This window comes from Chlamydotis macqueenii, chromosome 7 (assembly GCF_036417535.1).
Source record: "Chlamydotis macqueenii isolate bChlMac1 chromosome 7, bChlMac1.mat, whole genome shotgun sequence".
Classification (NCBI taxonomy): domain Eukaryota; kingdom Metazoa; phylum Chordata; class Aves; order Otidiformes; family Otididae; genus Chlamydotis; species Chlamydotis macqueenii.
In genome coordinates this window covers 10,035,776-10,062,070 of record NC_141562.1, presented here as the reverse complement: position 1 = coordinate 10,062,070, position 26,295 = coordinate 10,035,776, and the positions used below count along the sequence as shown (strand labels likewise).

The 26,295-nt window shown below is 41.4% G+C and overlaps 1 protein-coding gene across 3 annotated transcripts in view; it reads right to left on the bottom strand.

Moving 5' to 3' along the window:
* The window catches only part of PHYHIPL (phytanoyl-CoA 2-hydroxylase interacting protein like), a 101,176-nt gene that overhangs the window by 22,635 nt on the left and 52,246 nt on the right, over positions 1–26,295 (bottom strand). The window contains exon 1 of one of the 3 annotated variants that reach the window (XM_086752837.1): positions 18,055–18,314. The exons of the other annotated variants lie outside the window; for them this stretch is intronic. Coding sequence (XP_086608963.1) covers positions 18,055–18,160 — 106 coding nt within the window. The 5' untranslated portion in view covers positions 18,161–18,314. Of the gene's footprint in view, positions 1–18,054; positions 18,315–26,295 lie in introns of those variants that run through there. 3 annotated transcript variants of the gene reach the window in all.

Below are 26,295 nucleotides of genomic sequence, written 5' to 3'. Positions count from 1 at the left end.
CCAGGACAATACGTCCCTACCAAGCAAATAATGAACCTGAATATCAAGAATTTCTATGTTCACTGCAACACCTTGCTCAAGAGAGACAACAAAAGGACAGAGGAAATACCAATACAACATTTATATTTGTTAGGCCGTGTCAGTGGCACTTCTCCAGGACAGCTATTCTATTTCAAAGTTCAACTTGCTATCCATAACCACATAAGTAACATTTACGCTTTATTTGTACTTCTCATGTACAAAAAATGAGTCAATAGTCTCAAGCTCTTAAATGTCACTCTCTCCTCTCCCTCAGAATCCTGATGAACTAACTCCCAATACAGATTTTTATATTTATATAAGTATACTTAAGAATATTTTCTAAATAAGTATCCTCATAAAACTAATTCCTACATTAGATAAAGAGAAAATGCCTGGCTCTATAAATCCTGTTAGAGGGATAAACCCCTTTAAATCTTCTCCTCATTTCCTCCCCATGTCTGATGCTACTGTCGTGGATTTTCTAGTACGATAATGTACACTCTATTCAAAATTTTTAAAAAAGTTTTGAAAAGAAAGCATTACTTATTTATGACTATAATATGTATATCTATATTTACTGAGTGTTTTTGAAATACTCATATACATTCAGATTTTCTTGTTACTTGTTATTAACTCAGGCTTAATTTAGCTGTTTCCTACTAATCTACACCATTGACTTCAGCAGGAATATTCCACATTGCAAAACAAAGAGGACAAAACTAGACTCTGCGAGCACAATCGTGCCTTTAGTACAGCCATCGCCTTCAGCAAAGAGGGTACCCCAAAACTGTGCCTACATAAAGCACCCAGCAGTCTCCAGATTGTCCTGTGTCTGCATTAAAGAATTTCTCTCAGCCTCTTACAAAGGACTCAATTCTTCCTCCATCTTGCGTGAAGAACAAATGTACTCTGCAAGTGGTCCCATGATTCAAATCAGGAGCAGACCAATATTTCAGTCCTGCCACCGACAGCAAGAAAAGTGCAGGCTCTTAGCTCCCACCGAGCAGTGCCCCTCTCTCTCCCAAGCCTCATTTCTCACTGCCTGCTGTCAGCTACAGGACTGAAACCTTGTTCTACCAGCAGCCTCTTGTTTCATGAAGATGGCTCACTTCCACCTAACAGGAGGCGTAGTACAGCAACAGAAGGACAGCGTCTAATGAAAGAAAAGCATTCAGCACCTGAATACTTGCCATTCACCTCAATACTAACTCAACTGAGATGCTCAGTTGCCCTTAGCAAAAATATTTCACTATTCTGTATTTTGAGATCTTGTACAGATGGGACTTCAGAGGCTGCTTCCTCAAATGTGTGTATGTTTTCCACTAACACCAATGGGAATACACAATGCAAGTGTGGCAAACCAGAGAGCTAGTAGCAGCAAACAGAGAGTTACACTGGTATACTTTGGAATATGATTATGCCATCAGAACTGTAGGGCTTTGGTTTAGACTTCAAGCATTCTCTCAGTGGACACCGAGTGCAATATCAGGTTAAATAGGAAATTAAGTCAATCTGTACAGAGAAGGTTACTATAATTAGTAAGCAGAAATCAAATAGTCCCATTACAACACTTGGAATAAATTTATATAAAAGATGCATTCTCTAATTCAAAAGCAAAGGCTACTGCCCAAAAGATTTTATACATATGACTTGCAATGATGTTCATGTGCAATACTGTGGAAACCACTAATATTCTTCCTATGCTAAGAAAGAAAATGCTAAAGACTACCAACATCAGCCTTGGGAAGTTAGTCTCCATGGGCTCACTTTCCATTCAGTGAAGAAAGGCAGTTTCCTAAATGGGAGAATCTGAGTACCCACATTTAGTTCTCACATTTAACTACACCCTAGAGGAGTCTAATTCTTTTCCAACTACAGAGGGAGGTCACAAAAGTTAAGAGCTAGCTGAAGTTACCTTTTGTAATTATTTCCTGAATTACGTTAGTCAATTCTCACCATTCTCATGAGGCAACAGCAACTTCTGATAATTTGCAAGATTCCCACCAAAGAGAAACAAGAAAAAGAACATTGGGGGGAAAAGTAAGTATAACAATGCAGCCAATTTCTGAATTTGCACAGCAAGGAAATCTACATCTCAGTGACTCAGAAACATCATCTGGACTGACACTTTAAAAGGGATAAACTTTTCAAGAATAATTTCTCTGAATGCCTGTGTCAAATACTTCAGAGTTTTACACTTATCCCCACAATATTTTTTCTGAAAGTATTAATGGGATCAAACATCTCAGGACCATTAAAGCTTGACCGTGGATGAATTTATATCTTGCTAACTGCAATTATACCCAAATTATTTAATAACCGTTATTTAATTAATTTTAATGAAAAATAAATAATGTACCCCATTGCATCATTAAACTAATTTATCAAAATAATTGTTTCCTATTTTGTTAATACCATAAAGAAAATTCAGATACATTACTGTGAGTTCCCCTCTTTTGTTATCAGCCAAATTTTCCAGTTCAGTGCCATTTCCTCCTTTGATTTTTGACCCATCCTTACTTGAAGCAAAAATTTAAGTACCATTTGGTAACATCTTCAGAAGTACCTATATGATTTAGAAGAGTCTTAGGAAAATTAATGGGATTTAAGATGAGTTACTTGAGGCCTTCTGAAAACTTGACTGCAAATATCTAACAACTCATAGCCATGGCTGAAAGTGAACTGTGGCGGCACGTATGAGTTTCACAAACCCAAATTATAAGATAAAACCTAACTGAAAAGCTGATCAGCAAAACTTTGTGCAATGGCTAACGTGGCAAGGCTGACCTTATTCTTTCACTAAGACAAAATTCTTAAACCTAGACTTTCTGATAAACTGAGTACTACAATGGAAATAGATACAAATTTCTATTGATAAAATTACACATTTTTAGATGGATATTTTTTGGCAGAAATTTTTTTTTTATGAAAACCGGATGCCTCTATGCTTCTATAAAGTACTTTGTGTTCCACAAAGCTGAGCTCCTATTACTCAAATTTTCCTCTTTCCTTTTCACATTTTTATTACACGTAAGTTGAGGAGTGTTAACTCAGTAAAATGCTAAGCTAAACACATACATTCACAGGACATTTAATTTTTGCTTTTTAAAAGCTATATGGGAAAATTTTGAAAAAGGAGGAATTTCATTATCAGACAAAAGCAACTGGAAGGTTGTGAATAGTCACGTGAGTACACATTTCTTCACTAAGGACTGGGAAAACTGCAAGACACTAGAAAAATATCTAGCCTAGATGATTACACTAAGGACTGTGAAAACTGCAAGACACTAAAAAACCACCTAGCCCAGAAGATTAAATTGTCATGCCATCATGCCCACTTTTCCCATTACGCAGATCTACTGATCCTGCCGTGCTCTGAGGACCAACTAAATCTTTGTGGTAGAGAGCTGAGAAGTGGTGGGATCTCCTTTTATGATCCATGAATATCAAAACCAAGTAAGTGTAATTGGCCAGATAAGCTGAGACAAGTGCAAATAACATCACCAAACACCAGCAACTTGCTCCTCATCCTGGCTGCTAAGTGACTCACACATGCAAAAAGATTTATACCAATATACTGTTCCCACTGAAGTTCTCTTAGACTGCTTAGAGTAAAGACATGTTTTTATTTTTCACTCTACCTTGTCATGTTGAAAGTAAACAGGCTTCTCCGCAACTTTCTATAGAATGAGAACTGCAGTGTGGAAAAAATAGCTACAGCTGCACCACAGCTCCTACTGGCACACCATTGGTTTTCATGCCCCTGACTGTCAGAGCTAGGCTACTGAAAGTGTACCTCCCTGAAATCAAACAGGACATTATAGTAGACCACAAACACTAAGCCACCACAGTATTTACTACTAATTACAGTAATGCTTTGACTTTGTTCAGCACAGCATGCTTACTGTACATGGGTGGTAAGTGGCTCTTCTCAGCATGTGTTGACTACAAGATGCATTTTAAAAACAAATTTTAATTAAAATGAGCATTTCTCAGCTGCTGAAAGGGAAATAATAAGGGGTGTAAAAGGCTCTAAACCATCTTCTAGTTTAATTTAAACGTCATTGAAAAATGGAAATGAACTTTACAGCCATTTCTATATACTAGAATTTGCAGATAATGCATACCTTCAGTTAGATGGAAGTCCAGATTTTGAAAGTAACTAACTACATCAGAAACACTACTACAAAAGTAGATTAATTTATCACATGCACTTTACTTATGTAGCAGAAGAAGCCTGTATTTACCAGGTATCTATGCATTCTTATGACATCCTGACCATACTTCAGACTGCACTCAGACCAATTTTGTGGTGTATTTTCAGAAGGATGCTATCTCAGCACTGTTTTGCTGGAAAACAGGGAGTGACATTTTCAGCAGACTCTCACCCTGCTGGCTACTAAAGGGACAGATTTTAGAGCAGGAAGAGATACAGAGCTTCTCATGGCAAGAGGTTTTTCTCTTCTCATGAATAAACAAGTACAGCTCTCTGTACAGTTCTCTCCTCTGAGACTGTGGAACTGCCTGTGTCTCCAAGACTAACAACAAAAGAAAACAGATCTCATAGATGAAGGCACTGACTGTATGACCCTGGACAAGTCGCCTGGGGCCAGATTCCAATCCAAGTTACGCTGCTCTGGGTCACTGGCCTAATTGCTCCAATGCTCTTCATCTAATACAGTGTAACTGAGGGCAAAGTATTGGCCTTAATCTTCTACTGCTTCTAATATTAACTACACGTTAGAGAAGTGAGTGGCCTTTCATAATTTGTGCCTTCACATGTCACTAAACGAAAGAGAAAAGCAAACACTTTCATTTTAGTTTATTACTATGAACCTCACACTCATACTTGTTTACCTAATTCTTATGTGGCTGGCAACAACTTGTGCCACTTATCGCAGCTATGTCTTAATCAAAACAAAAATATGTTCTCTACCTCAGGTTAAGCCATGTGAGTTCAAATCTAGCAAGGAGAGGCAGCCTTGATTCACAAGAGCTTTAATTTGACCTGCCAGCTTGTCTGAAAACCGGGACTGCCTTGATTGCACAAGGATTTTTATTTAAAACTCACTTTTCTTTCAAGCAAAGGGAAGTACAGAGAGAGAGGCAAAACTCAGCACTTGAAGGGCAGCAGAGAGAACTCAAGACTGAGGAACATAATTTTACTAAGCATTTTTCTTAAGAAAGTAGGGTGCTCAGCATGAGTGGGCTTTCGTAACTCACTGCATACCTTGGCAGTCTGCAGCATGAATGGAGCATTTCTTTACTTTAGCGCACTGGTAATTGTGTGCTTTTCACACAGATCTCTCGTAAGAAATAGGATTTGGCTCTGTTTTACACCAGTTTGTGCTTTTTACCTGTGATCTGAAATGTATTACACATTCACAATAGTTTAGGAAATTCTACCCTGTAAATTGTACTTTTTTTTTGTTTTATTTTTATGCAGGTTTCAGACTTTCTCTCAAGCCCTGACAAATAAAGGATACAGAGATTTCGAGAGCCTTTTTTGGCAGAACCTGAAATTGTTCTGTTTCATTTTTAGCTGGTTTCCTAGGGCATCAAAACATAGTCAAGGTCTTTGGATGTGGGTCTTCCACTGGTTGACTGTTACTAACTTTTGAACCTCTGACAAGAGTAGAGAGCTCATATATAATTCAGGTTGCTGTCAGTTCCACTAAGGTAGGCAAGCATGCAGAAAGGAGAGCAGACCCTGTTAAATACTCCCTTATCAAGGGGAAGGCTTTTCACAGACACTAGAACACAAAAATGACACAGCTATGAATACTGTAGTCAAGAGAAATCTTTAAGCAGAGTTTTCACCATGTTAGAATTCACCCGTTACTCAGACACAGTCGAGCATACAGACTGTGTGGGTTTATTAAAAGTCTTGACTCCAGCTCATCATTTTCCTGTCCTGATGATATTTGTAACAGATCTCATGTAGATTCTCTAGTGAAGATTGTCTAACTAAGAGGAGGAAACTCAAACTGAAGTTTTGATGTAATTAAGTTAAAAGAAACCTATAACAACTACCAGATTCAAATCCATTGGTCCTCAAAAGTTCCAGAATTATTTTTTTTTCAAAAGCACAGCTCAGTTGTGTACTTGAAATAGTTTCCATCACAAAGCCTTCTGTAGTCTTATAATCCAGGCTATCGAACAGTCATTGGATTGTAACAAGTTATCAGTCATGATCATGGTAAGACAAAATCAAATTACTACCTACAGAGAAATAGCTACACAGGCTACTACAAATTCACTAAGCCAACCAAGTCCCCTTGGGTATGATAGTTAAAAATAATTCATATTTAGATTCATTTTCCATCTTTTGGATTTACAGGACTTAGAACCATCCCAAGTAATGCTTTCCAACTCACACTCTCTACTACATGAGCTAAATATAACAAGCACACTAAGATATACTGAAGAATTTAGTTTCACTGTATGCCTTCCATCTCAAGCACTATACACTTGCATTAGGGCTGACAGCCTCAGCAGATAGCCTAGGTGGTTTGCTCAAGAAAGCAACCCAGAAACCAGCTGAACATTACAGAATATACAAAAATAGGAGGAGGAAAATCAGTACTTTTGTTTTTTTTTCACATATGAGACCTGATTCTGTCTTCCCTGCACTTGTACAGTTATGAGAAAGCACAGAGTACCAGACACATTGCCGCTACACAGGTCATTGTGGGGCAGCTAGCTACCTAATGTGTCACGAAATTTGAAATTAACCTCTCATACTCTAGAAAGGCTGCTATGCTCAGATCCCTGTAAATGAAGTATAATTTAAGAATTCCATGCTACCTAAACAGAGTGACAAAGGGAAGTACAGAAACAAGATAATCAATGAGTCGAGGTTCCAAAGCATGGTACAAAGCAGTTCATAGACAGAGGAAACAAAGAAAAGTACCTGGAGTTTCAGATGCCTCCATCTAAGGGGAAAGAGAAAGTAACTTCTACACATGGGCAGAGGTAAGACAATCCCAATAAACTGTGTGTGAAGTGCTCAAATCTGTCCTTTCATTAAGTGTAAGGTGATAGCCGTGTCATCAGAGAATAAGTAACACGGGATAAAATTCCAGTATGTTCCACACAAGAAGGACAGAACTTCTCTGTGATGCAATGGATTCAGTGAGGATTGGGGATTTTCAGTTCCTGTGATTAGAGATTTGCCTTGAAATTACACTGAAAGTGTAAAGGCTAGAAATTTGTCAGAAACATTAGCACTCCAAAAGTCAAATGTTTACTACTGAGCATTTACATTAAATTACCAGCATAAATTCCATCATAAAAGTCTAAATGCATAATATATACTTTGTCATCAGATGCACCTCAGTAGCATTAAAATACAGTCTGCGGCACACTCTGTTCTTAATTTTATCCCTTAGTTTATGTAAACTCATGTATAACTTCCCTTTACATAAGTTGGATTACAAGGACCAATGACACAGCGTGAATCACTCCACTGATACTTGTATGCAGTACTTATGGCTGACCAAGATTGAAAGAGCCTTTTAACATCTTTTTATCCTGCTGACTTTGAAGTTCATATGTCTTCAACTAGGAGTATACATAGACATGAACTGCAAAAAAAACCCAGAATAATCTTTAAAAAATATTATTTCTAGCCCAAAAGTAAAGGTAGATGAAATCCAGACAAATTGCAACTTAAAGAGAGAATTTCCAAATCAGATGCCTATCTGTCTGAAATAAGGTAGAATACACACAAAAAAAAAATTAGAAAATTTCAGTAGTTGTAAGATCTTTATCATGCTGTATTACACACACAAATTTTTACACAAAATCTTATTGAGGTTAATGGAACAGCTCAGGGAATAAATCTATGGGATGCCTCTGACAATTGCAACCTGCAGAATTCTCCTAACAAGAGTGCATTGATATACAAAGCTTAATATGGGAATTCCTCAAACTATGCTTCTCTTAGAGCTGCCGGCTGTGTCTGACTTAAGAGTATTGGAGAAATAAACTCCACATGCCACTCCATACTTGGAACAAAGAAAGAGCGCAACTCTGGTAATACTTTGTTTCATTCTGCAGGAATGAAAAATAACACCAAATGAGTTTTAAGGTTTCCCCTTTTTGGCAGCAGCTAGAACTGTCAAAGCTCAGAGAAACTGTTGTTAGGTTATAAAAACAGTATAGCTAATCATTGGTTTTGAAAACATCCATGCAAAACAGCTTGTTCATTCAAGCATAAATAAAACAAGAACACTCTGTGAAAACAATAAAATAAAATTGATTAATGATTCAACTACAAACATCACTGTGAAAACTGATCCAGCTACAAACACTACAACAAATTCTAAGCAAACCTGTGCTGAAGGAAACATTTTCAAGGTCAAATAAAGGATGCTCCACTGTATAACAAAATCTAGTGTGGAAACCACAGGAAGTAATCCTGGAGCAGAGCTTTCTTTAGTTCCAACATCTTAAACATTGTATTTGTTCATACTTTCCTACAGCAGTGACATATTTCATAAACATATAAAGGTATGTTTATAAATTTTTGAAGAACGCAGTCTGCAAGTCAAATATTAAAAATTCTATCAGAAGAGAAAATAAAACTTAGTGGATGATTCTGGGCTGTGTTCAGCCAAAATTAAATATAGCCTTCCAGGTCACATAAAGCACAAAAGGCCATGCATGCTGGCAGTGTGGCAGATGTACCTACTGTACCAAGTGGACTAAGAAAAACAAACATAGACTGTAAGAACTTTTAAAGATTACCTCCTCAGTTGTGGTTAAAGATGCTGGCACTATTTCAGCAGCACAAAGGGAACTGAAAACTACCTTATTCAGAAAAGTTGGGGCCTCCAAACCTCCTATATAGAGGCTATGAATAATAAAAGGTGGAGGAAATTACAAGGAATGGGTGAAGGAGGAGATCTTTCTAGATGCTGAAGAAAAAAAAAAGGAAAATTAATGAGGCAGAGAAGTGGCAGAAGGAAAACTCAAGGTCAGGAAGATAAGATTCAGCAAGCCTTTGGAGGCAATTGAACACAACAATGCCTAACTGGAACTCATTAAAAAACGAATGATGAAACACTATAGAACTGTAAATAAGAATGTGATCTAGTCTCTTGTCCCCCCATCTTACATGACAAGAGTGATATTCTGCTTGTTCTAGAAGCTAGGGCTTCTAGAGGAGCTCATTGGAAAGCTGCTGTAAAAGCTGAAGTGGCCTGTAGAGCAGACTGATCTAGATTATGCAGGCGTAACTGCAGGGTAAATAGTAAATTTGGAGAAGCGAGCTCAGAAACAGCTTACCATAGGTGGCAGAGCCATCAGATTAGTAGGCTGAGAAGAAAATTGCTACATCTATTTTAAGATGGAAGATGAAACAGATGAAGAGGATAATAATGGCTTAACTCTTACTCAAGAAAAACAGGTTTTGTCTTTGAGATTTGCAGAAAACATATGAAATTTTAAATGAAGGGTTGGCTTGGCATTCTGGTTTCTCAGATGCTGGAGGGAGTAGCATTTCTCTTCCCTAAATTATTCCCCCTGCCATTGTACTACTGATCTGCAGGGGTGAACACTGTCTGGCAGATATGAGATCGATACATGGCAAAACAGCTTAGAGTTCAGGTGTCTGCTGGGCTCCCATAGAGCCTATGGCCAGTTCCAGGCTAAACAAGCATCTTTATGAATGATCTGGAAAGAGAGAACACATTTCTGTAATGCAGACAACATTAAAATAGAAAGAGCTGCAAGCACAAGGTGGCTTAGAAACATAGCCATTCAGATAAAATTGATTCTGTTACAGAATAAAGAAAGGTGTCTGGGAACTATAATCTGAAACAAACACAAAGAAGAAGGGACATACATAGGAGATAGTAATATTTTCAAAGCCTTAATTATAAAAAATGAGTAGAAATTAACTACAAACCCCACATTATATATTTGAGTTTCAGCCTAGCAATATCAGCACGTAGCGCTTGGGGGAAGACAGTGCTTCTGTACATGAATCTGGCATAATTACACATCAAGCACTTCAGCTGCTTTATAAAGGATCTAGAAAAATTCAACTGAAGAATAACTGAATCAACGGAGGCACAAATAGAATACCAGGCAAGATTTAAATAGTTAATAATATATAACTTGGTCATTGCCCATTAAAATAGTTAATAATCAATTACACAAATTTGATAGCATAAAGCTATAAAAGGAGCTGAGAAAAGAGAAAGAAGGAAGGAAAATAACTCTAAAAATTAAGAATATAAAGGAAGAATGGAAATGACTACGTTTCTTGACACAGGGATGCTGACTAGTCAGTTTCTAGCAAAGTCCCACTAGTTATTAATGGCATGATTGCTTATGATACAAAACAGGACAGTATAAAATGGCTCAATGTTCAAATGGAGACCAGTGACAGGTGGCGTTCCTCAGGGATCGGTATTGGGACCAGCCCCGTTTAACATCTTTGTCAGCGACATGGACAGTGGGATAGAGTGCACCCTCAGCAAGTTTGCTGATGACACCAAGCTGTGTGGTGCAGTCGAATCCCACACTGGAGGGGTGGGATGTCATCCTGAGGGACCTTGACAGGCTGGAGATGTGGGCCGTGCCAACCTCACAAAGTTCAATAAGGCCAAGTGCAAGGTCCTGCACATGGATCAGGGAAATCCCAAGCACAAACACAGGCTGGGCAGAGAAAGGATTCTAAGCAGTCCTAAGGAGGAGGACTTGCGGGTACTGGTGGATGAGAAGCTCAACATGAGCCAGCAATGTGTGCTTGCAGGTCAGAAAACCAACTGCATTCTGGGCTGCATCAAGAGGAGTGCGGCCACCAGGTCAAGGGAGGCTATTCTGCCCCTCTGCTCTAGTGAGACCCCCATCTTGAGTACTGCATCCAGCTCTGGAGCCCTCAACATAAGTATGTGGACCAGTTGGAGCAGGTTCAGAGGAGGGCCACAAAGATGATCAGAGGGCTGGAGCACCTCTCGTATGAGGACAGGCTGAGAGAGCTGGGACTGTTCAGCCTGGAGATGAGGAGGCTCTGGGGAGACCTTATAGTGGCCTTCCAGTAGTGGCCCTCAAGGGGGCCTACAGGAAAGACAGGTAGGAACTCTTCAGTAAGGTCTGTTGACATAGGACAAGGGATAATGGTTTTAAAATAGAGGGAGGTGGATTCAGACTAGACATAAGGAAAAAATTTTTTACAAGGAGGGTGGTGGAACATCCCTGGAAACATTCAAGGCCAGGCTGGATGGGGCTCCGAGCAACCTGATCTGGTTGGAGATGTCCCTGCTCCTTGCAGGGGGGTTGGACTAGATGACCTTTGAAGGTCCCTTCCAACCCAAACTATTCTATGATAAAACACTTGCATTGGTGAGACAAAGTGAAAGACATAAAACAAATCATTAGTTTTCTTCTCTTCTACAACTCTAAAGATAATTTACAGAGACTTTAAAATAGCTGCTCAGCTTTATTTAGGATTTTTTTTTGTTTCCTAACAATAAGGCATATTACAAGTGAAATCTTAGTCTTTAGCAAGAATGTAAAGCTCAAACCATAATAAGTAATTTTCTTTGCCACAAGAGAACTTTCGAAGCTATGTACTAGATTTTAGCTCCTACCTGAAGCAGCACTATTATTTGCCACAAAAAAAAACCCCAAACCAAAACAAAAAAGAAAAACAAAAACCCCAAACAAACCAAACCCACAATCTATTTCTAAGTTCAGCCAGGTTAGACAAAATTTTACGGAAGAAATAAATTTATTAGTTGGCTATTCCATCATTCAAACCCTAGAAAAGTGACACAGTTTGCATTTTTAATACAGTTAATTTACATCTCCAAACTTGCCACAGAGGGAGAGGAATCAAAAACACAAACATGCCTCTGAATTTTGTGTCCTATCAAAAGTATCACAGTCACAAACACTTATCTATTATACTGGACACAAATATATAAATTGTTTATTCCTGTGCTTAGAATTCCCATTGTTTTAAAAAACTCAAACAACTATGCAAGTCCAACTATTCAGGACACCAAGAATTACTGCGAAATTTGTACCTCTCCATTGTCCTGCATGTGAGACTCTACCTAGAAATGCAATTTTTCTCTGTCTCTGAGACTTATAGGATAATGTTTCAGAAACAGCAGTGATACTGCTCCACAATGCCAAAAAAGGGACTTGAAGAATGCATGCAGAGACTGGATGAGGCCACTTTGTCCCTTCTGTTTGAAAGCCAAATGCGTACATGATATGGCCATGAAAACTCCCATTTACAAACTCTAGAAATATGGTTCAGAATGCTCCAATAAATCCAGCATAATAATAAACTTCTGAAATAAATAAGAAAACACGAGACATGCTTAAATAACATGCAAAGCCACAGATGCAAGTTGTTTATAAAAACCAGAAATGACATCTTAGATTGTATGACGTAATGCTTTTATACAAGCTTGTTAGGCTAAACAATTTTGATGGTGCCAAGTGTTTGGAGGGTGAAGAAATTGATTTATTCAACTGAAACTGGCCAAGACATCAATTCCGGTTCTGATCCTGATAGCCAAATACTGTCTTTAAATATATGAAGTAAACACAAAGAAAACTTTAAAAAACACTTTAGTGGGATTGCATAGTTTAAGTCATCAATAGATAAAAAACATCAGACTGAAGCATACTTGAATAACCTTAAATTGGCCCCTTTGTTTGTTCAGATTATGATATGGTCTTTAACTACATGATTACATACTATTTTTTCCACATAAATTCTGACTCATTCAGCATACATAATGAATAGTGCATACATAATGAACTATTTTTCTTCTAACAGCTATTTGCTATTGTTCAGCGTGTTGTCCCAGGACTTATTTGCTACACATTATTCATATTCTCCTCTGAAGACAAAATTATTAATTTCATCATGGGTTTTTCCATGCACCTCATGGGTTTTCTAGGCTACTACAGTGCCTGGCTGCTTACCAAACATTCATTAGTTTATTTTGAAAACACGTCTGTGAGGGGAGGCAATAATACTGCTTCCATTTTACACATGGAAAATGGAGACAGAGAGAAGTTAAAAGATGGTTACTAACTTTCAGTGCCTATTTAAGGTGGTTACCATCTCTGTTCTCAAAGCATTTAGCACTGCGCTTTGTATGTTCAAAGCCCTACTCTCACTGAAGCCAGCTGCAGCTATGACTCTCAGTACCTCTGAAGCCCTGACAGCATGGTACCAGGATCAAGCATCCGGAAAAGGAGAAACACAACAAGTAACAAACCCCTTTGAAAAATAGGTAGCTCTTGCTCAGTTCCATGCAGAAAGTCTGGAGTAGGCTCCATGTTAGAACTAAATTTCTCTCTCCTTTCTTTCTCCCTCACCTTGTTTACAACATGTCATCCAACATCCCCAGTATTCACTGCACAACATAAACATCCCAACACCATGCCAGCTCTGCACAGAGGACCAAACTTTCATTTCCTAGCTTTGAGTGCATAACTTAGCAACCTTAATCACCTATTATACGTCTGAAATTTCTTAGGCTTTATGACATGACAACTGAAAAAAAAAGATTAAAAAAATCTACCTGTGGCTTCATATCAATTCTCATATAGGTAACCTGCAGTGCTGGAACATTTAAGTGCACAGCAACAGGCCCAGATGCTACCATTTGAGCTCATGGGCCAACCATCAGCCATACCAGACGGCATCCTTCACATAGATAAGCACTGAAAATGGATGTCATGCTTTGCCAGTGGATTTTAGACTTCTTTGCTGTCAAATTAACAAGGAGAATTTGGTATCCTGAGGTCATGTGTGGCTTTGGAAGATGGCACACACTGATACACACTGACCTTTCTCTGGCTGTCACACCAAAACACAGGAATCATGGGATGGTTTGGGTTGGAAGGGACTATAAAGATCATGCAGTTCCAACCCCCCTGCCCTTGGCATGGGCACCTCCCACTAGATCAGGCAGCTCAAAGCCCCATCCAACCTGGCCTTGAACACTTCCAGGGATGGGGCATCCACTTCTGTCCTGTTCCTTGAACTTGTTCCTGTCCCATCCCTTCTTCTATTCCCCAGTCACACTTCAAAAGTCCTGTTCTTCATACCTAAGGCTGTCCTTTCAGTCCCAGTCTCTTTGCTCAGCAAGTCCTGGTTCCATTCCTTTACTCCTAACCTCTGTGGTCCACACTGCCCAGTTTTCCCCTCCACATTCTTGTACTTTGTCTCTTCTTTGCAGACATGTCTCCAGGTTTACTCTTCACAGGTCCCCAGTTCTCATTTCATCCTCATTCACTCAATTAATCTCATCTGGATGAGCACTCCCCTCCTCTGTTTTCCCTGGTTTACTTCCCTGGGCACCTTGCCAGAACTTGGATTACCTTCCTCGCTCTTTCACCTTCTTTTCCTGTTCTCATTCAGGGTCATTTTGCCCACTTCTGCCTTCCCGTTTGACCAAATCCTCATAAACATTCCCAGCTTCTAAGTCTTTCCTGTTCTTCTTGACGAGCCACTGCCTCAGTCTCTATTAGGGCCTTGTGGGTCAGTTTTCCTGCCCCTCTCCCCAGCCCACGTCTCCCAAGTTCCAACATCCTTCTTGAAGGTTTGTTGCTCTGCTTTTGTCTTTTCTGTGTTTTGATAGGTGTCTTCCTCTTTCCAGCTATGCCAACTGTAAGAGCACGGAAAGCAGATGACAGCATCACTGCTCGCACTCTGGCAGGACCCCAGCAGCCAGAGTGCAGTATCTGTATGGGGAGCACTGGTGCAGCCACAACAGGGAGCTTCCGGAAATTCAGCTGCTAAAATCTAAGTCTGTTCTACCGAGTTCATGAAAAGCATAGTTTTTTCAAAGGCTTATGATTTTCTTAAGTTAGATATATTTTCATAGAACTGGCCTGCTCATACACAAAGGGCATCCATCTACTAAAGGTTTAATCCCTCGGTAGGGCTAACACAAATTTTATAAAAAGGTCACCAGAATTTTTAGCACATATTAAACGTTCTTTCCTGGTCTAAGGATACAGAAATACAGCTGCAATGTTCAAATACAGCACAGGAAAATAACAAGTGATACACTTTTTCCTACACACAAAGTAGTTCAGCAGAGTTCTAATTGTGCAATAGACTACTATGAAGCTGTGCTAGCAGATCTACCTAAAATAATATGAAAAAATAATGCAAGATGCATTTGTAAATAACAGAGAATGCTGAAGAGAGTGGCTGATAATTGGCTTTATGATATAGTATTCACTTTAAACCAAATCTTACCAGGTGTTTCTATTAAAAAAAAATTTCAAATCTCCAAAATGCATACATTTGTTTTCTTCTATTTGACATTTGTAAGTTTTCTAAATGGTCTTGACTCATTAAGAGAGATGAAAATGCTTGCAAGAAAGCACAGAAAAAAAAAAAACAGAAAAAAATATCTAAAAAGCATGAATTGTTGTGATATTATTAATTACTCAATCCAGTTCCTGGATTTCTGGCTTCTGCATATACCTCCATATGAGGTACAACCCAGTTTTCTGAATAGAAAATGCTTCAGTATTAATTTCCTCATCTTGGAAAACAGCAAAAATATTTTCTTATCTGCAGAAATACTCCATTATTGCTTATGTTTATACTGCAGCATTGCCTGCCATTCCAAACTAAGTGTGCTGCAGAATTTGTCATAGTTGGAGACGTAACGTCAGCCTTTCATCAGTTGCTTTTACAGTTACTACAGATTACAGATCAAGGACATTTTCAGAATATGAAAATCTAGCATATTTTAAATTCATTATGGGTAATATATTGATATTTACCACAAAACTTTGATTAGCCTCAATGACTCCAACATATCACCTTCAGAACTACATCTTTTACAATAAAGACACCCTAAAATAAATTGTAGGTGTTTATAATATAAATGTTCTAACTAAACTCATGTACACAATTAGGGATCTACATGTGTTGCACATATATTTGCACACTTACCTAGAAAGACTAACGCCTCAATCTTTGCTTGCTTCTTTTTACTTTCCCATTAAAACAAGCTTTTTGATACGTAAGTGCCACCTGTAGGAAATACTGAAATATGCTGAAGTGCAGTCTTGTGCCAAATTAGGCAACGAGTTGCCTATCTTACATGCACAATATAGGTGCCTCCTTCAGAAATTCAACCATGTATTGTAGGAAGCAACGACCCTGTATGATAGTGGCTTACTTGATGAAGATTAGTTTGTAAAATCAGATCTACAGGAAAGTTCTTGTTTGCCAGTGAAGCCTATTCAAGAGAACTAAAACTAAAAATACTACATTTTTGTATTTGCTTGTCTGTATGACACTATTCCAATAGAAATTGAGCAGTCCTTACCTACCCTATGTTGAACGAAATAGAGTCTGCAATGGTTTGACATGGAGTACTTAGCTACAATTACTTGGGGTAGACAAATATGAAGGATTGCATAATTTTAATTTCTCTCTACTATTAATAAGAAGAAATACAAGTGAAAAAGTGTTTTATCAAAAGAATGGTCTAGCCTCCACTATTATAAACACAGTTCAGTTTCTTTAGGCAGTGAGTTAGGCATGAGTGGATGGAAATGCATATTATATTTTTATTCAAACATCAAAAAAAAAAGAAAAAAGAATTTCCAATGCAGCTATAAAAATAATTTCTGAAAAGACTTTTCAATGCCTTGTCAATTTTTTTAGTATTTCAATTAAGAGAAAGAGCTTACAAAAATCCAGCATTTAAAATAGTAAGTCTACCTAGGTCAAAAAAGTGAAGTATTTCATCACAACTAATCTGTGGACTATTTCATCACAACTAATCTCAAGCTGGACTGACTCTATAACCATCACCTACAACACTTATGCTCCAAAAATACACTTGCAACAAGGAAATAGTTTCATGAATTCAGCTGTACCATTCACTGACATAGCATCACCATTCCTCCATGTACTTACCAGGTAACATACATTCCACACCCAAAGCCCATTTGCATCAAAAAAAAAGAGAAGTTATTTTTGGTAATTGAATGGCAAATGAGAAGATGAGAATAACCTGGTACATGAACACAAATTATACACCACTCTACAAGAAAATATTTTTTCCTTCTTTGGCTATCAGGTTTGTCAGTGATAGAAGAGAGTATCGTTTGTGCACAACTATCATAGTCAGCTTTCAGCATGTAAATTTGTTTTGTCTGTCCCTCATCACCACCTCACATTTATCCGGTTGCTTCCACGCAGATAATTTTTCATATCTGCACCTGCAGCTCTAAAACCCAACTTCATCTGCTCGACGGTCCAGCTGTGCCTTCCGTTGGAAGGACTGCCGCTGCCTCCGGGGCACCGCGCTCTTCCTCAGCCTGGCACTGCCCGGCTCGGCACAGCTCGGCTGGGCTCGGCCTGGCGCGGCGCAGCCCGCGCCCGCCCCCGGCGTTGTGCTGTCCGTGGTGCTGAACCGCGGGGCACATCGGCCTCGCCGCCCCCCACCACTCGAGCCCCGAGGTGGGTCCGCTCCCCGCCTCATCGCTGGCACAAGCGACCGGCAACAAGTTTCGCAGCAAGCCCACGCCGGCAAGCAGATTCGTCTGTGTATCTGAAGCAGAGGGACTGCCCTAGGGTACAAAGGAGTTTGGATATGACGGGTAACAGTAGACCCACCAGGGCCAGCACCCCGTCCCTAGACCCGGACGCCCTGCAGCGCCTGCTCCAGTTCTCCCCATCGCCTCTCCCAGAACAAACCCCGGCGTCCATTCCTGGCAGGGGCAGGGCTGCGCAGCAGGCTCGCCCAGGGGTAAGCGCACTGCAAGGCGAGGGACGGCTCAGGGAGCGGCGGGTCTCCCTCCCTTCCCTCCAGCAAGGTGCAACCTTCTGTTTTGCCTTTTGTTCTCGCTGGCAGGAGGGTGGCGGCGGCGGGAAACGTGGGGAACACTTGCACCTACAAATACGTGAGGGATAACAAAGGACCATCCGCCGCGGGGATTAATGTGCATTAGCATCCGTAAGGGCAGCAGCATCTTGCGCCTGCGGGGGATTAGCCGCGTGGAGCCCGGGCTTACCGTCCCTATCGCAGAGCTGAATCGCCTCCAGGCTCAGGTTCTTGATCACCTCCTCGCAGGGGCTGGTGGGGCTGCCCATGGTGTGCGCGAGGCGCGGAGCCTCCATCGCGCCCCTTCGCCGCTCCCTACTGTGGCACCGGGGCCAGGGCTGGGGCGGGCGGGCGGTGCAGAGCCGCGCGGCAGCGCTTCCCGGCGCCGCCCGGCTCGGTTGGGCTCGGCGGAGGCGGGCGGGGAGCGGATTTGTCACCGCAGTAAGGCGAGGAGGGGGGCAGCAGAGAGGCGCGCGCTCATCGTCGTCGTCGTCGTTCCCCCCCCCCCCCCCCCGCCCTCCAGCCCCGACGCCGCATTTAAAGGGACCGCCGCCGCCTCAAAACGGCGGCTCGGTCCGCTCCCCTCCCCCGCCGCTCCTTATGTAACGGCGGCGGGGAGCGGAGCGGCGCGGCGGCCTGCCCGGCTCCCCCTGCCCGCCGCGTCCCTTCCCTTCCCGCCGCCCCCCAAAGCCCACTGGGCCCCTGGGCACGCGCCGGTACCTGCGCGCGGCGACCGTTAGTAACGGCCGGCGGGAAGCGCCCCAGGGGGGCGCGCGGCCGTCGCGGAGGCCTCTCCCTCGCGCCACAGCCTGCGCCAGAGAGCGCGCGGCGTTGGGCACCCCCCCACCTCGCCGGCGGCCGAAGCGCCGGGCTGGGCCCCGTCCCTGCCAAGCGCCGCCCGGGGCTCCACCCGGCCGCTGCGGGCACAGCTGCCTGCCCCCGGCCCGCCCGGGGCCGAGGTGCGTTTCACCTCCAGCCCTTCCCTGGAGACCTGCATCAACGCACAAACCCCAAAACCCGCGGTTATTGATTTCCCCTTCCCCAGGCGCACCATAGACCGCAACCACCGTGCATAAATCACACCAAACTGCAAGGGCTGCGGGCGGGTGCTTTGATCCTCCAGTTATGCCAGAATTTGAAGAAAGTAATACCCGCTGTTAAATTGGTACAGCAAGAAAGGCTGGCAGAGGGTTATAGATGCAGGACAGGGTACAGGAAGGAGCCGTTCCTGGCTGCCTGCCCTGCGCACATCCCTCCTGCTCCTTCTGTGGGAAGGAGAAATAACCCGCAGCGTACCAGTGCTATTCTACCAAGCTTTTGTGAAAAGTAAGATTTTATTTTATTTTATTTTTTAATTGGGGAGAAACGATTCCATCTCAGTTAACAATTTCAGGAACAAGAACGGAGCCAGAAAATGAGAAAAAAAAAATAAATAAGGAGCAATAGGAGAACGAACTAAGAGTTGTGCAGCCCAGCACTACGGGCGGGCGTGACCGCTCGGCTCCCTCGCCCCGGGACGTCCGCAGGGTGCACGAAGGAGCAGCCTCGGGGGCTGCAGGAGTACAGGAGTTTCTCCAGTCGCAGAGGCAGACTTTGGGACCAAGCTCGTCGTGCTCAGATGGGATAACCAGCCTACAGATAAAGTGGTTTCAGCCCATTTCCTATAGCACATCACAATAAGAGTCGCTGGCACCTCTCTGTTGTTTCACTAAACCGAAATTGGCAAACATTTGGCTGTCCATTTCGAGACACCAGCCCCTGCTGCTTTGAGAAACACCAGTTCATTGCGCACTGGCGCCCAACAAAGCTTAAGGCAGTGATGTTTCTTGGTCAGCATCGCACACCAGCAAGTCCGGAGTACTCCTAAACCTCCCATTTCCCATTTCAGAGTACTGAGAACCACCCAGCCTCCTACCACCTTCTCCCTGATCTGGTGCAGTAGCAAGCTGCACACACAGCCAGATGTTTGTCACTCACGGGTGAGTGTTGGATTTTGTGATTATTCTCTTCTCTAAGATGGTTTCTAAGGACACTAATCTGGCATTACCTTTCACAAAGCCCTTGTCAAGTGCTGCTGCCTGGGAGAAAGGAACAGGTTTTAGGAGCCCTGACCCCTACAGCACCCTCAAAGATCTGTAGTGCAGCGCGGGGAGAAAGCACAACGCTGAGCACCCTTCCTGCACTGTCTCCTCTTCACCCCCTCTCTTCCTTGCTTGTCTTCTGGTTTTTTTCCCTCCTCTTTATCTCTTTGCTGTTTCTTTTTTTTCACCACAAAGGAAAATGTGTGCAGAGGGGTCAGGCAGAGGAGAAATGGAATGAGTGGGAAGAAAAGCTAAAGGAAGAGAAAATGAAAAGGAATAACAAAGAGGGAGGGAGAGAGTGTGAGTCAACGGGGAGGTGGGAAGGGAGAGGAATATATGAATGAACGCACAGACAGAACGAGGACAAATGTAGAATCTGAGAGGGAAGAAATGAAAGTGGGTGAGACTGCATTCATCAGGTTTTAATTTTGGCTCTGACAAGCATTCATTTCTTGTACAGAAGCAAAACCTTTCTCTCTATATTGCAACCGTTCTTAGCACACAGTCATCTCCTACATAAGGCTGGAAAATTTCTTTTCCTGAAGACGGTGCATTTAGTTTCTCAGCCTTATGTTCCACGTTCATTCCTTTCCACAATGTGGTAGACACTTCAACAGCTCGCACAATCTTGTTACTTCTTTGCTACAACATTACATAAAGTCTATTTGAGGCACACCTCGTTCTTGAATACTGAGAGAATTCCCATTTTATTCTCTTTGCCTCCTTTTCATATACCTTTCTCTCCTCTGCTTTTTATTCTATGCAACTGAAATCAGGTTTTTAAGAACGGATGGATTTTGCACAGCTCTGAGAGCAGACAGCTTTGGGGGTGGTTCCCATATCTCCAAGGCCTCTCATTTCTCAGCTGCCTTTTAGCAATAACCCCCGGCTGAGCTGTATCTATTTATCTCCCCACACCATTACACTTTTTTTTTTTTTTTTTTTTTTTTTTTAAGAAAAGATTGGCTAGACTACAAATACTGGCAGACTTCAGTGGAAGCAGAGAAACTTATTCCACAGCTCTGCTTTTCTGAAGCATGAAACAAGGCCGGACCAGCCTGAGACAGCATTTTGCAGAGTCACACTTCACAGACTTCACACTTCCTTCAGCCAGTCGCTACTGCCCACACCTGGGCTGCGTCTCAGCATTTTTTAAAGCTCAAATTACTCCCTGATGTGATTTGGTTGTGCAATCATTCTGCGGTGAATTTAGTCCTAGGTATTTCAATCTCAAAGCACCTGATAACTCTCCTGGTGTTTTTCTTACCTGGAAGAACTGTACTCTGCTTGTCTTAACACGGAACAGCAGAACAGCATTCTCTGAGGCACAAGTTACATTTGTGCTAAAGGATGACAGTGTCAGCGTATAATCAGAAAGTTTACTCTATGATGGATTATCCCTGACAGTGTTTAGCAAAAAAAAAAAAAAAAAAAAGAGTCAAATAGCACAAATATAGGTCAACATTATGTAACGGGAAATCTGCCAATGGCAGCACAACATTAGAGACAACAGAGCGTCATGTGTTTAGAACTGCAAAATCTTGCAAAGAATTTGCCAAAACAGCAGCCTTTAGCACTTTCAACATTAAATAGAGTATCACCAATTTCTGTAGTACAAGAGTGGTTCTGTTATTATTGCAACCTCACCTAAGGGGAGAGAAGCAGCATTTTCTGGCACAATACCTGTACCAGGAAACGGGAGCTGTGACACACACCTCTTGCCTGGCTAGGTTCAACAGTGCCCTGGCCTGGCTAGGTTCAACAGTGCCCTGGCCTGGCGTTCACAGCTGCCCAGGTGGGTCACCAAGATCCTGCTGCAGGGCTGCCGCTCTACAGCCGACAGGCAGAGAGGCAGGCAGGCAGCCAGCGAGGTGTGCGGCTTCTTTCCTGAAAGCCACGACCTCATTCAAGCCATAAAATCAAGAGGAAAAGGTGCTGTGTTCTCCTCTCCTCCCCACAAACAAACCCACACACCGTGACAAAATTCTGTCCCGGCTGTTCTGCACTCCATTTTGGGAAAACTGTTCCGCAGCAGAGTACAGCACAGAGCTGTAAGGCAACCCCATTCTTCCTGTTTGAAAACACTTTTGTATTTCACACTAGCAGGTTTTTATTTGCAAGTTATAAAAGAAGCCTCCTTTCTCAGACTTCAGCAAGACTGAGTTCCAGCTCTTCCTTTCCACTCGGGAATAAAAAAGACCTGTGTTATTGCTCAGTGGACTGTACAAGCAGAAGGCAGAAAGGCTACAGACATAGTTTTCAGAAGAGAAAAGCAACAGAGGGAAAAAAAAGACAGCCTTTTTTTTTTTTTTCCTATTAATATGTGACTTTTGAGGAGAAAAGCAAAATATTAAAGGACAGATAAACAGAAGCATCAAAACCAGTATTTGGGTCAGTCCTAAAAGGAGCATTGACTAAGCTTAGCAACCAAGTCCTGAACTTTCATGGAAAAAATGCTTTGCAATTTCACAGTCATTCTTTGTCTTTAGTGGACATATCAGTGTTTCAAGCGCGCGAAGGCTCATACTAGCAAAGGATTGTGTACAAGATATTCCTGGAATACCATAGGTTTGAAGTAAAATCCACACACCGGTGACAGAAAAACAAGAAAAATATTTAAGACCCTAAGTGAAAGCCATGACTATGTACCATTAACGCACAGTGTGACACAACTTCCTTTTCTACACAGAGACAGACATTGATATATGACAATTTAGAGCACTAGGCACAGTATCTCACAGGGAACCTTTTTGGTTTTTTTTTTTCTCAGATAGCAAAGCAAGAGCCTCCTCAAATGCTCAGACAAGGAGAATAATGGCATAAGTCTCTCTTTTTTTCTCTAGGAGAATCCAAGGCAGAGCAGCAGTGCTTAGTCTTCGCTCTGGACCGAGTCCCTCGCTCTTTCTCCCACTCTCTGCAAAGGTAACAATTGCAGCCAGGCCCCCCAACACCAAGTCCAGCAGTGAGGCTGCAGCTCTCTCGGAAAGGGGACTATCTGCTGTTTAGTGGTCTGTCTGCTGTTTCCTGCTTTGATGTTGCTCATGATGCTGGGAAGCCCTCGCTATTTCTAGGAACTCTCCAGGGAGATGTATGCAGTAGTTGTATATAGTATGTATATATGTCAGAATGTCTCTCCTTCCCTCTTAGGAAGACTTAATTTCAGCAATTCAGTTCATGCATTCAGACTTTTCCTGCAAGGCCATATAGCATCCTTTAAATCAAAGCTACAATTCTGAACTAATCTTGTGACTTCTGGTGCCAAAGGACCTACCTGTGAATCTGTAGTTTTCTGTATTGTATGATGTGAAAATGGCTTCTGGATGGGGAAAAGCCAATCTACCACACAGATAGAAAGACAATCAGTCTGTGAGAAAGGCAACCAAAGGGTTATGTGATAGAGATTCACTAAAGCACGAGTAGCACAAACAGGGTAGCCAAAGTCCGGCTGTTTGCCAAGTCTCCCAGTACAAGAGCTAGAGGGGGTCAAATGCAGTTAATAGCAACCAGCTTCAAAACAAACAAGGACGTGGTACTGCATGCAACTGGTGTTAGGCTTGTAAGGCCAAAGGATCGTGTCAGTGCTAAAAGTTTGTATTTGTTCAAGGAGAGGCTGGAAAAGTTCCCAGAAAAGAAATCCCACAAGTGATTCAGAGTCCCTAATCTGAAAGTTATTAGAATCTGTGGGAGAGTTACTGAAGACTGTTACATGTGATTGTCCTGCTCTTCATCTTCTATAAACATCCATTGTCAGCCACTGCTAAAGAGAATATACTGGGCTAGGTAGCTCTTTGGTCTGACCCAGCACAGCCAAGGAAATGCTCTGATACCTCAGCCTTCATTCCTTAACACCACCCAGCACCACCACGGCGTCCTCATTCACAATGAACACTTCTGAGCGTGGAGCACTCCAGCTGTGTCACCTAGGTGTGCAACTCCCAACCTACTCTGAGCAACAAACAATTAAAAAGAAATGTTCCTCTCAGATAAACAGAAAGATATCAAGCAATTATCATTTCACTGGTGCTATTTATGCCGCTGCTTTCCAAATTTCAGTTTTCTGCTCAGCTTTATAAAGCCTGAATAAGCATATAAGAAAGACAAATTCCTTCATAGACAAATATAATATATTTGTAGCTTCATAAAATTTATTTGTTGCCCAATGGGCACAAAGTGCTGTTAATGCTTAGCATTATCATTTATTAATTTGCTTTTCTTTTAAGTTTAGCCTCAGTTTATTAGATACATAGTATCCCTAGAGAACAACTAGAACCTTCTGTATTTCCTCTCTTTTGTGCTGTTAATAATTCTTCCTACTTTAGTATCATTTTCACATTTAATTAGTGCTTTATCCTCCAGATATTGGACCACATCGTGACCTTTACAGGATACTACTGGCTGCTCGTCCTCAACAATGCTAACTGCTATTCAGATTTACTTCCTGTCTATTGTTCAGTGGTCAGTCTATGATATCTTTAAGAGAATTTTAACCCAAGCTGACTTGTTTAAGTAAGTCCTTTAAGACATTATGTGGCAGAGCATGAAATGCCTTTGTAAAGTCTTGATGCTATTCTGTACTCTACTAATCTTCTGGCTTCATCTTAAAAAGAAGTGGAGGAATAAATGTTCTAATTTGTCTGCCTTAGTTTACTGTAGCGCACCTGTGCCATATCGGGGTCTTATTATACTCTTCACCTCCATATGAATACATTTTCCCCTTCTGCCTTAATATTTATACTATTTATTTCAATTTGGAGCCATGCCCGTAAGACGATAGTTTCCATAGTTACTCTTAATTCAATTTTTAAAGACTTGTGTCATACTGACACTTTATTAGTCTCCTGATACTTCCTCAATTCTCTGTGGGTTTTTTTTAGCAACTAGTTGTTCCATGAGTTCTATAAATACCCAAAGGGACACCTCAGATGCATTCGTTCAAGTGATGATATTTTGTTATGTATTTCTTAGTTACTTTTTCCCAGCAGTTCACAATTACATCAGTGATTTCTTAACCAACCCATTATTAAAAGTTTAATCCCCTTCCCAATAAACTTCATGGCAAAAGACCAATTAGTTTTAGTGGGAATAAGAACTGGTCTCAAAATTTATCTCTGTATCATAAATTAATTACAATTAAAATTTGCTTGGTCAAGTTATTTTGCATTATTATGCCTTCAGGACTTACAACACAGTCTTTTCATATTATCTTTAACCTCTTGGCAACTGTTTCGGTGTATCCTCATCCTGCCCCTATTTTTCTCATGTGCAGCACTGAACTTGGAATATAAAAGCTTGTTTTGGTGGTCCTCCACTTTTCTGTTTCCAGTGCAGTTCATATTTTACTTTTCCTTACTGAAGCAGCCCATGGTGACCCATTCTCTCCTCAGTGTTCCCAATCTTAATTGGAACAAGACACATTTCTGCTGGCTTTCCATTACAGGATCTTCTAGACTCATTCCTACTGCCCTTCCCCTTCCCACAAAGGGTTTTCTTAAACACTCTCAGCTGATTCTGTGCATTATATTTTCCTCATAATACTACATGCTTTAATTGGATGACATCAAAACTCTTCAAAGACAGCCAAGTAGGAGGTACAGTTCAGTAATACATAAAGTTAATAAAGACAGTCTAAGTGATTAGTTCCTCAATGTCATCTAATGATCTGGTTTTCTTATAACTACAGAACTTTAAGCTTTTTGTATAAGCACAGAAGATTGTCAATCTAGATTAATGTTGCTGCCTACCAGCTTTCGTACCATCAAGATCTGCTATGACTGAGGTGATATGGCAAGACAGGAAAGACACCATTGTCTCATCCCCCACTGCTAGCATGAACACAGCTAATTAACTGCTAGGGAAACAGAAGGAAAACTATGTTAAATGAATGAGAGAAGGAACACCCAGACATTCCCCCTCCTTGGTTCAGAGCCTGGGTGTGTAGTGAGACTAGTCTTAAATTTCACTCACTTGACTCATAGTCACTTACTACAAGCTCTTACACCATCTTTCAGATCTATGATGATTTAAGTATGTGACCCACTATTAGAATTTCACAACGAAATACATTAGAAACAGCAAGTAAGAGCTGTGTTCGACATGGTGTTGCTCTGGTAGGATTGTATGCCCACTCAGCACCCATACACAGGCATATTAGAGAGAGAGAGAGTACATGAACAGACAGTAAAATGACCGTTAGTTTATAGCACCGTTTTGTTAATAACATCCACAAGCATTCTAATTAAACCATGTTCTGCTCTGAACGATGTCCTGTCAGCGTTACTTGTGTTCTGAATATACGGCAGCCCTGCAGTATGTTATTTATTGACTTTATAGCAATCCTCGCAGATTCCTAG